Source organism: Oncorhynchus masou, chromosome 1 (genome assembly GCF_036934945.1).
Source record: "Oncorhynchus masou masou isolate Uvic2021 chromosome 1, UVic_Omas_1.1, whole genome shotgun sequence".
Taxonomy (NCBI): domain Eukaryota; kingdom Metazoa; phylum Chordata; class Actinopteri; order Salmoniformes; family Salmonidae; genus Oncorhynchus; species Oncorhynchus masou.
The window spans coordinates 65,724,893-65,737,157 of record NC_088212.1 but is presented as its reverse complement, the minus strand read 5'-3'; the positions used below and the strand labels follow the sequence as shown (position 1 = coordinate 65,737,157).

The 12,265-nt window shown below is 44.4% G+C and overlaps 1 protein-coding gene across 3 annotated transcripts in view; it reads right to left on the bottom strand.

Annotated features, from left to right (window-relative positions):
* Window positions 1-9,133: 9,133 nt before the first annotated feature.
* Window positions 9,134-12,265, bottom strand: part of LOC135548298 (protein mono-ADP-ribosyltransferase PARP6-like) — a 25,810-nt gene continuing 22,678 nt past the window's right edge. For 2 of the 3 annotated variants that reach the window (XM_064977778.1, XM_064977770.1), the window contains 3 exons: window positions 12,234-12,265; window positions 12,043-12,127; window positions 9,134-11,828 (listed from right to left, as the gene is read on the bottom strand). The exon at window positions 12,234-12,265 is cut by the window's right edge and continues 32 nt beyond it. In XM_064977778.1, coding sequence (XP_064833850.1) covers window positions 11,726-11,828; window positions 12,043-12,127; window positions 12,234-12,265 — 220 coding nt within the window. In that variant the 3' untranslated portion in view covers window positions 9,134-11,725. Of the gene's footprint in view, window positions 11,829-12,042; window positions 12,128-12,233 lie in introns of those variants that run through there. The other variant, XM_064977787.1, reaches the window with a different exon arrangement.

Here is a 12,265-nt window from a genome sequence, read left to right as displayed (position 1 = left end):
ACCCTGCCGTTCGCAGTGTATGAGATTATCATTCCCACAATGTACGCCTTAAAAGCATCCCAAATTATATCGGGGCCAGCTTTTCTCTATCCTGTATGTCTACATTTGTAATGGTAAAGGTTTTTATTTTTCATTTAGGTATTTAATACATTTTGGGTCTTCAAGATGCGCTCTGTTCATTCTCCATATTCTGTTGCTAGGTGTATTTTCTATTAGTGTAATTAAGCATGATAACAGAGAATGATCTGATATCACTGATATGTCATGGATTAGAACATTTTTTATATCTTTTCTTACTTTGAGAGAAAAAAAGAGTAGTCTTTTGTAGTTGGGAATAGTAATCTCCAGGTGTCCTGTAGATTATTTGTAGAGATTACATTTTTAAGCCTCTTTGGAGGCTCCTTGAATTCTTCTTTTTTATTACTGCGTCTGTCAATGTTATTGAATGTATGATTTAGGTCGCCTGCTAAAATAATAGTTCCTGTCTGGATTTGATCTAATACAGCTGGAATTCTATCTAATAACACCATATTTGCACCTGGTGCATACAGTGCCTTGCGAAAGTATTCGGCCCCCTTGAACTTTGCGACCTTTTGCCACATTTCAGGCTTCAAACATAAAGATATAAAACTGTATTTATACGGAGACTTGATTACACACAGGTGGATTGTATTTATCATCATTAGTCATTTAGGTCAACATTGGATCATTCAGAGATCCTCACTGAACTTCTGGAGAGAGTTTGCTGCACTGAAAGTAAAGGGGCTGAATAATTTTGCACGCCCAATTTTTCAGTTTTTGATTTGTTAAAAAAGTTTGAAATATCCAATAAATGTCGTTCCACTTCATGATTGTGTCCCACTTGTTGTTGATTCTTCACAAAAAAATACAGTTTTATATCTTTATGTTTGAAGCCTGAAATGTGGCAAAAGGTCGCAAAGTTCAAGGGGGCCGAATACTGTCGCAAGGCACTGTATATACAATGAAATCAATGTGTATTTCTCACCATGTAAGGTACAATTCAACATCAAGAAACGGCCTTCGTGGTCCGTGTGCTGGGATATAAGCGAAAAGGGTTTATTCTTATTTATCAGGATGTTTACACCTCTGCTGTTACTAGAGTAGGTGGAAGGTTACTAGAGTAGGCCTCACCAACCCAGCTCCACTTTAAATATTCAATTTAGCCTTTTTTGAAATGTAACTCTTGCAGGAAAACAACATCTGCTGATGGCACCACAGGCTGTGTCTCCTGACCCCTCCTGTCTCAGCCTCCAGTATTTATGCTGCAGTAGTTTATGTGTCGGGGGGCTGGGGTCAGTTTGTTATATCTGGAGTACTTCTCCTGTCCAATTCGGTGTCCTGTGTGAATCTAAGTGTGTGTTCTCTAATTCTCTCCTTCTCTCTCTCTTTCCCTCTCTCGGAGGACCTGAGCCCTCGGGCCATGCCCCAGGACTACCTGACATGATGACTCCTTGCTGTCCCCAGTCCACCTGGCCGTGCTGCTGCTCCAGTTTCAACTGTTCTGCCTTATTATTCGACCATGCTGGTCATTTATGAACATTTGAACATCTTGGCCATGTTCTGTTATAATCTCCACCCGGCACAGCCGGAAGAGGACTGGCCACCCCACATATGCTCTCCCTAATTCTCTTTCTTTCTCTCTCTCGGAGGACCTGAGCCCTAGGACCATGCCCCAGGACTACCTGACATGATGACTCCTTGCTGTCCCCAGTCCACCTGGCCATGCTGCTGCTCCAGTTTCAACTGTTCTGCCTTATTATTATTCGACCATGCTGGTCATTTATGAACATTTGAACATCTTGTCCATGTTCTGTTATAATCTCTACCCGGCACAGCCAGAAGAGGACTGGCCACCCCACATAGCCTGGTTCCTCTCTAGGTTTCTTCCTAGGTTTTGGCCTTTCTAGGGAATTTTTCCTAACCACCGTGCTTCTACACCTGCATTGCTTGCTGTTTAGGGTTTTAGGCTGGGTTTCTGTACAGCACTTTGAGATATCAGCTGATGTACGAAGGGCTATATAAATAAATTTGATTTGATTTAATAGGCACCACAGGCTAATAGGCACCACAGGCACCACAGGCACCACAGGCTAATAGGCACCACAGGCACCACAGGCACCACAGGCTAATAGGGATTTTTTTCTTTACTCTCATCAGACTGAAACTTTCCCATTTGAAAGTATACATAAATACAATATATTATTGTATTACAAGTTGTATTTATTTTAAAATGAAAATATGCGAATATGCGCTAATTTGCATATTACGAGAATCTGTTTTTCAACACATTGCTTCAAGGCAGAATGTTTTGTTGTTGTTTTATTGTGATAAAACACACAATGGTCAGACTTCTACAGATCAGTTTATCAAAATATTGTCATTTCATGGAATCATTTAAAAAACACTATTCACATGTATGACGGATGCATATTTTGCATAAATTTGCACATAAAATTACACTTAAAATCAAAACAACACTAGATATAAAAAAGCCTCTGTAAAAGAACATGTGTGTGGAATAATGGGTAGGTACGTCCTTTGAAGACTGAGAAAAATGAATTGGCGCCCCGGGAACATGTCATTTTGAGAAAATGGCTGATAAATGATAGGCTAATGCAATTAAAATGTACTTTCCATAAATATGACCATTTATGTCACATTAATTAAACTCTTATTCACATATCACTTCTAAACTGACCAATAAACATAAAATATACATTTTACAAATACAATAGCATGTTTAATACATTTGTTTCAAGCAATAGAGCATATGCTTTGAATACTGGTCTTTGGCAAATATGCAGTTTTGGGCAAATTCTCATATCACTTTGCTCAATTTGTCACATACAGTACAAAGTTTTTGTATGACTGTTGAAATGTGCAGAACATTGACTGTAGATCTTTCTGAATCTCCGCAACTAAAGTGGGGGGACAAAGTACTTATTATGTCTGTAGACATTACAGACATAACTGCAGGACTAAATATTAGCATATCAGCATGTAGGCTACAGCCCTATGACACTGTAAGCCTATTTTACAGTCTCATTGTATAGTTATGTTTTCCTATCACTCTGTTTTATTCACTTTGAATACATTTGCTGGAGCAAGGAAATAAATATGATTTACACACAGCAAGTCACCTGACAATAATGTGCTTACAATCCATTTTTATTTACCTGGCATGTCTCTGATATGAGCTGAGATGCAAGGAAGGAATCCCTTGGACTTTGCTTATTTTCTTTAGAGCTGCATAACCAAGTCCAAGTTCGTGGGCTAGAAGAACCATCCTCACATGTATATCAAATGCCACATCTTCCCTGGAGCACTCCTACAGCCCGGAGGAAGTGTCAACACTCCTAAATGCGTCACGATCACCTTCACAGTCTGCACATTCTATCATGACATAATTGCAGAATCACTGGTTGGTGAAGTCTATGGTGATTTTAAGTCCAGTGTTTAGATATTTAGGGCAAATCAAATCATGTACATGTTGGTTTATTTGAGACATGTGGAATAAAAGCCATTGTTGGCTGATCGCTGCTAACGTAGTTGTCATCTTCATCTCAAATCATTTGCGTCTCAACGCGCTGCTGCGGGCTACCTCCTCGACCTATACTGCCACGATCAGCGGATCAGCCAGATTTTTTATTTCATTTACTGCTTTTCTCGCACTGGCTAACTGAGATCGTCTGTTTTTATTCACATACTGTAGGTATATTCTTCGAAATTTTTCTAATTTTTTCTCTTTTTACGTTGATTCTTCGCGGGAGATATTTTCAAACGAGTAAGTGCTGCATGGCGCGTAAGGGATTTTAACCAATTAGGTTGCCGGAAAGGGCCTTTAAATACCAGTAACCGATCGGATGTCAGGAAATTACGAATCATTCAAAACGAAGCACTACGTCTACAAAGAATATAGCCATGTATGGACTAGATAACAATACGCACCGTAAAACAAGCTTTTGAATGATATATGATTCAACATGGAGCTTTAAAAAAATTGCGGTTGAATAAAATAGCGGTCTACATGAGACATACGGAGTTGGGATACAATTATACAAATCAAGTATTTATATACATTATTGCCGATGTATTTGTACATTTGATGAAAGTTTTGAAACAAAATAAAAATGTTTACCTGTGGTGCCTGGCCTTAAGTGTTCTAGAACCATATGCTATTTTTCCCCATCATGAAGCTTGTGCACATTCCGTGTAATAAGTTGGATTTCACAATAACTGTAGAATCAAAGTTAAATCTGTCTGTTCCGTCTATAATTGAAGAAGCAGATAAAACATTTTAGCAGAAGTCATTTGAGGGCGGTGGACATTCCATGAAATGGAAGAGTCAAAGTACAAATACAATGTTAGTATATACAGTACATGTATAGAGTGTGTGAGCTGAGCAGACATTTAAAAGAGAACACACAAAAAAACACAAAGCAAAGTACTTTGAGGCGCTGTGCCTTTTTTTAAGCTTCAACCTTCTTTCTCTCTCCCAAGCCAATCCCTTCTCTCTCTACCGTTAAGATCTGTTCTGAGGACATGGCAACCATGTTCTGTGCATGTCTGGTGGGAGGTTGATGGAATTTATTCTCCTAACCCTCAGAAAAGTGGACATATGAATGTTCTTGCAAAGTCCCATGAAACATGTCTAGAACATTAATATGGTATATTCGGAGAACATGGTAACCACATTCTGGATATGCTCTGTTTGACAACTCTAATGCCAAAACATGTAAAAAAAAATATCCAACGGTTTTTTGCTAACATAGATAGAATGTTCCCCTAACTAACAGAAAATTGGACGCTCAGACATTAGAGGAACATTACGGGTAACATTACAAAAAAGTTTTCTCTCCCTAGAATTGTTAGCTGGAATGATGTTGTCAACAACCTGAGGTCATTGGGAGATGAATGGCAATTGGGGAGTCACAGTGGTTTGCTTGCAGATGATGTCGACTGAAGCTCTTTAGGCAAAACATTGCAAATTCAATCAACAAAGATAAACAATGTGTTCTCTATTTCTCTCTCACACACACACACACACACACACACACACACACACACACACACACACACACACACACACACACGCACACACACACACACACACACACACACACACACACACACACACACACACACACACACACACACACACACACACACACACACACACACACACACACACACACACACACACACACACACCACAAACACTTCCTCTCTCAGTGCAAGTCATGAAGGAGCTGTCAGATTACAGGAGGGTAATTGAATTTGGGAGTGCTATGGGGAGGGACCAGACAACACATCTTCCATTGTCTCCACGGAGTGTCAGGAACAGGAGCGGGAGCTCAGGGGAAATTCCTGCCCGTTGATGGGGATTTCGGGAAGGGAGATTGTGGAGGGCAAAGGAGAAACGAGGTGGAGGCTGGGACCCGCAATATGCACAGCTTTATTTGGAAACTAGTTCAGAGGGGCAGCCTTTAGTACACTGCAGTCAACAGAGAAAGACAGAGAGACACGCAGAGCAAGTCAACATGACAGACACACAGAGAGAGGAGAGAGAACATAAGCATGACAGACAGAAAGTGGGAGAGAGATACGGAGAGGATCGTAAACAGCAAAGACAGACATACAGAGAGGCTCAATGCTGAGAAAGACATGTGGGAGGGAGGGAGGGAGGGAGGGAGGGAGGGAGGGAGGGAGGGAGGGAGGGAGGGAGGGAGGGAGGGAGGGAGGGAGGGAGGGAGGGAGGGAGGGAGGGAGGGAGGGAGGGAGGGAGGGAGGGAGGGAGGGAGGGGGAGAGAGAGAGAGAGAGGGAGAGAGAGATACGGAGAGATACGGAGAGATACGGAGAGATACGGAGAGGATCGTAAACAGCAAAGACAGACATACAGAGAGAGGCTCAATGCTGAGAAAAACATGTGGGAGGGAGGGAGGGAGGGAGGGAGGGAGGGAGAGAGAGAGAGAGAGAGAGAGAGAGAGAGAGAGAGAGAGAGAGAGAGAGACAAGATCACCCGCCTTGAGTCCATCTGTCATTGAGCAGGCTCTCATACCACAGGAATTGACAAGTGACTTTTGGGTAGGACAAAGTGATATACAGTGCAATACTATATGAAGAAGATCAGGAAAAATACAAATTAATCAATGCTTTTTTGTGAATGGAACGTATGGCTTTCTCATTTCTCTCTTGAGGTTCTACAAGCCTACAGTATGAAGTGAGGGAGCCGAGGTGGCACATTGACAGACACCAGACTTCCATTGGGTGTCCTGTCTCTCTCCACACTCAGGCAGAAGCCTGGAGGCGAACTGAGTTGGAGCAGCTAACATGGAGGGTAGTTCAATCAGGGGAAAGCTAGCTAGTGTCTGTCTGTTTGCCGGGTGTGATGATAGCAGACAGGGGATGTGATGTGTGGATGTCATTAAGTCTGTGAAGTGGAAATAATAAAGAATTAGGATTGTCTCAGAAGACATGAGAATTAATCCAAAATGAATTACATGAAGGAGGAGGAGGAGGAGGGAAAATAAACATCAGCTTCTTTCCTCTCCTCTCTGCTTCAAGCAAGATAGGGGGCAATTTCAATGATTTCTCTGAACTACGAAAAATTGTATTAATAAATGAGAGAGCAAATAAAAACAGATAAATTAGTGACAATGTGGGGGGGGGGGAGAGGAGGATAGTCAGACTGAGGATAGAAATAGAGAGAGAGAAGGAGGGGAGGAGATGGGCCATGGCAGAGGCAGTAGTCAAAGCCCTGTGGCTGCCAGATTGCCCTGGTCTTTTGTTCCTGGTGTTTTTCTGGAGAGGGCTGCCAGTGTTAAAGAGGAGGCGCTGCCGATTGTAATAAACGGCACTTGTAAATCGCGGAGTGGAATTATACAGCATGTAGATGGATCCATATGCCATCATGTGCAAAACGTGGCCAAAAACTGAAAGTGATAATTAAGACTTAGGGGGTGAATGGCAGAGACATTTGTGACAACGGAATATGGCGTCTCCTGGCACTGGGGGACACAGAAGGGCTCGGAAAAGCTCTGTCACAAAACATTACCCACGCAGCTGTTGGCTTTATGAGCAGAGCTGGTGTGCTCTTCCCACCCCCTCACCCTTCTCTCTCTGGGTCGATATGCACAGTGGTGCTGTTCACTCCCAGTTTGTGACATTTTAAAGCAACATGTCCCCTTCTCACCTCACACTCTCCCTCAGGGAATAGACAATCATTCAAATCTACACGTGCAGCATATTACGAAGTAAAGGTCACCAATTCAATCTGAACATTGTTACGGTTTCTACTGTACTGGTTGCTCCTTGTGTCATTTTTTATTCAACTAGGCAAGTCAGTTAAGAACAAATTCTTATTTTCAATGACGGCCTAGGAACAGTGGGTTAAGTGCCTGTTCAGGGGCAGAATGACAGATTTTTACTTTGTCCGCTTGGGGATTCAATCTTGCAACCTTTCGGTTACAAGTCCAACGCTCTAACCACTAGGCTACCTGCCGCCCCAATTATGCAGTGTCTTTGGGCTGGTCTTTATTGTGTTAGAGCTGCTGATCTATCCCAGAGCTTGTGTGTGTGTATGTGATTGCACTGTACCCTGCAATCACACCTGCAACCCTGTACATGTGACTATTAACCAATCTGAATCTGCGTATGTGTATGTGTGTGTGTGTGTGTGTGTGTCTGTCCATTGTCCCCCTTGCACCAGGAGTGCAGGCAGCGTAGATATATAGAGTCTGACTGGGAGGAAACCCTTAGCGCCCTGTTAAACCGGCAACCTCCTCTGTCTGCCACCACTCCAGACACGGGGCTGGAGCTGCAAACAAAGAGCCCCCGAGCTCAATAAAAATGTGGGTGATTAAACAACTCCCCTTAATTGCTCCTTTTGTCCGGGAATCAAACGGTCACCCTGATTACACAGGTATGGGAGAGGCAGAGAGCTGACCGTGCCGACGAGAAGGCCAGACACCTCTGCTATCCCTATGCCTGCCCTCACGGCTCACGTCACCGCCTTTTTATCCCACTAAACTAAACAACCAGCATCTGTGTGATATGATGTGTGTGTGTGTACATGTGTGTATGTGTATGTGTATGTCTGTGTGGGTATGTGTGTCTCTGGCAGGTAGGGTGAGCGAGGTAGAGAGACAGAGGAAGAGAGAGGGTTCTGAGGTGAGCGACACCAGAGCTCCCCACAGTGGATGGTTGTTGTATTACAGCAGGCGAGCACAGTCCACACTCTGGGCTCTGAGCGAACAGCCAACTGGCCGTACTGCTGAGGGGACGAGCCAAACCCAGGGCCTGTGTCCAACGTGACGCAGCATGTGTAAGATCACAGCAGCATGGGAACCATACACATCATCTGCCAGTCACAGAAATGAAGACATTTCACTCAAACACAAGGCCCCGAACACAGCGCCTGTCAAATGGGTCAATACGAAAGGGAGGGGCTCAATTACTGTGCCCGCAAATACACACATTAAGTGCCTTTCAAGGGTCTGTAAGTACTTCACTGTAGTACTTCAATGTGCTCTCTCTCCACATTCACCACTTGTGAAACACAGCAGCCATTTTGGTGCCAAAACACCCATCATATTAGAGCTGGGCTCAGTCAGTTTCAGAGGAGAGTTTTCTACTGTCAGATATAGAGAGTCAGAGTGGGAACTTGGCTGGAGAACAGGTCTTAACAACCCCTTTCTACGAGGGAAACGTGCTCCCTGCTGACACCATATGGAGCACCTACCTACCAACACCACGCACAACAAACAGGTCTCCTGTTAATGCATTCGTCTGACCAAATCCCACAATTATTGGCATCACCACGATGCACCTGTACACCAGAATGGCTTTAGCTTATAAATGTTCTTTTTAATTGATGAAGTTAGATGTTTAATAAAACTGCCATTGATCGTCACGGTAGTGTGACACACTGCTTCAACAGTTGGCATAGTGGACAGTCATCACGTCTGGGGAGTCACATGGACCGAGGGCGCCCCCTGCAGTCTACGAGACACCAGTGCATATTTTCATGTAACGTCGTATGGTAACAACACCCTTTCTGCTCCACCACGCAATCAACGACTCTCTAAACACTACGAAAAGAAAAGGAGGCAATTATTAAAATTGTGCAAAAATCTTTATTCATTCCTTTCATCATATCTTTCCATCGTTGTCACCATCATGAACACACCACTGACAGAGAGGGACAAGAACAGATAGGGCTCTGAATACAGTCACTCTTAATGGGGGGACAATACGTATCAGCTGTCAACGGGCCCTACATACCGCAGCCAGAAGGAGCACTGGATAGTGAAGGCTGGGTAAGGTGTTTCCCCCAGTCTTTTCATCTCTACAAACAATAATTGACATGTGCAGATAGAGCCATTTCTCTCCCAACAGTACATTTCTCCTTCTCTGGTCCATATTCACATTTACAATGCACTCTTGTTGTTGTTGTTCAACACCAACGCCACTATGCATGTATGTCCGAGTGAAGACAATTTACCATAAGGGACATTTAGTTATTTTGTTCACTTTTACTCCAAATATAAATCTTTCGGTGGTTCCCTGTCTTTCTACACACTAGACAGGTAGACCTTGAGACAGGCTGAGAGAGAGAGAGAGAGAGAGAGAGAGAGAGAGAACATACATTTTATCTGGGCTAAGCAAATGTTGAATGAGTGCAATGTCCAGTATAATGTACTATAGTACAGAAAATACGAATAACCCACACATACATACAACTAATTGATAAACAGAGTAAATTATACACAGGGTTGCCGTACCCCAAGGTAAACCATAATTATGTAAGTAAAGCACTTGAACAACATCCAGTGTCCTGTGGGTAGGGCCATAGCCATATAATATCTTCATGTATTATATCTCTCAGAGTAGGGAGGGATAGCGGGCTGTAGGGCATGGATTTACATGGAGTCACTGCCCTAGTCTCTCAGAATAGGGAGGGATAGCGGGCTGTAGGGCATGGATTCACCTGGGGGTCACTGCCCTAGTCTCTCAGAGTAGGGAGGGATAGCGGGCTGTAGGGCATGGATTCACCTGGGGTCACTGCCCTAGTCTCTCAGAGTAGGGAGGGATAGCGGGCTGTAGGGCATGGATTTACCTGGGGGTCACTGCCCTAGTCTCTCAGAGTAGGGAGGGATAGCGGGCTGTAGGGCATGGATTCACCTGGGGGTCACTGCCCTAGTCTCTCAGAGTAGGGAGGGATAGCGGGCTGTAGGGCATGGATTCACCTGGGGGTCACTGCCCTAGTCTCTCAGAGTAGGGAGGGATAGCGGGCTGTAGGGCATGGATTCACCTGGGGGTCACTGCCCTAGTCTCTCAGAGTAGGGAGGGATAGCGGGCTATAGGGCATGGATTCACCTGGGGTCACTGCCCTAGTCTCTCAGAGTAGGGAGGGATAGCGGGCTGTAGGGCATGGATTCACCTGGGGGTCACTGCCCTAGTCTCTCAGAGTAGGGAGGGATAGCGGGCTGTAGGGCATGGATTCACCTGGGGTCACTGCTCTAGTCTCTCAGACTGGGATTGACTGTACTTTATGGAGCAAGTCACAAGTCAGTGCGACAGTGCTGTGGGTTTTGCATCATGCTCTCTCAGATTCAGCAGTCTAGAGGGCACCAGTATTCTCTCTGTCATCATTTTGACTCCCCTAAATGAAACATCAGGAGAAGACCAGAAAGCCTTTAGTCTACAGAGGGAGCAGGTTGTGGCTGTGTCTGTCTGTGACTAGTCTCTCCTGACAGACTGGTAACAATATTAACTAGTGATGGATTCTCCTGTGTAACATACAATCATTTTACTCAACCAGAGGGCTTCAGGTCCCTCTGTCTGTGCTATCTGAAGACAAACTGACCCACTACATGACGAGGTACGGTAAAACACTGCTTTGAACCGGGAGATAATTGCATCTTGGCCCGTCAATTTATGTCATTAGTCAAAGAATAGAAAATAAACGGATCACTGAGAAAATGCCTACAACAACACAATAAAATAACACATTTCTACATGCATGTAGATCCAGGATTCAACACCCACAGGGGGGTGTAATAAACTACACATGACTCGTTCTTCTTCTTCTTCTAGATATCCACAATGAGAACTGATGAATATAGATACATAGTCCAAAGGATTCTCACATTTGCAGCTGATAAAAGAGAGTGGATGAGACTTGACAGTGGCTCAGGAGGAAATGAGAGACCAGGGGCTGAAAGGGAAGTGTGTGTGTGTGTGTGTGTGTGTGTGTGTGTGTGTGTGTGTGTGTGTGTGTGTGTGTGTGTGTGTGTGTGTGTGTGTGTGTGTGTGTGTGTGTGTTTGTGTGCGTGCGTGCGTGCGTGTGTGCTCTTGCGCTTCAGCTCAGAGTGTGTGTGGCAAACCAGTCCGGCTAAGGTTTCCTTCATTCATCCCTGTGTTTTCTAGCTCTATCTAGCCCACGGGTGTGGCTCACCGGAGCACAGAGTAGGAACTGTTACACATGCTAGCCAGACACAGGGAGAACTCAAAGCAGAAGAATAAAACGTGAGGGGAGAAAAGGGACAAGGACTGTAGATATGAGGTGTAAAGATCCTCAACCTCCCTCATCTGGTCTGAGTTTGTTTCCCAAATGTCTGTCTGTATTTATGTCTATAGTTCTGTCTGTCGGTCTATCTGCAGTACAGACCTGTTCCTCCAAGGACCACCGGGGAGCCTCCATTAGCTGGAGTAGATCTGGGTGCCGATCACACGCATTATCTCCTTCTGCACCTTGGGCTCCTGGGTGTTGATGTTGGCATCTCCCACCTGGCCGTCCTCGTACCTGCAACACAGAGGTGACAGTTCACATTGGATGAAACGATGTGACTGTTAGTTCGCTGTCTTGCTGTGCGTTACGTTTTTATCGTCCCTCATTTTGTTACATGGTTGTGGAACGTCTTACGGAAACGCAATAACAACTTTACAGACAACAGACGGAACCAACGTGTCACTCTGATTTCTAGGGGAACGATAAGAGCCAAGACGAGGTTACTCACACGAAGAAGAAGCGCGTGCAGACGTGGTCAGACACAGGACACACCCAGATGTTGCCGTGCTTCTGCAGGTCCTTGGACGTGATCACTGAGACAGGCAAACGGCGTTAACAAAACACATCACCCCACGACCAAGAACAACGGCTCAAAATTGACCCAGCTCGTCTATACATTTCATGTGGTACAGTATTTACCTTCACAAAGGGCAATGCAGTTTAGATTCCGG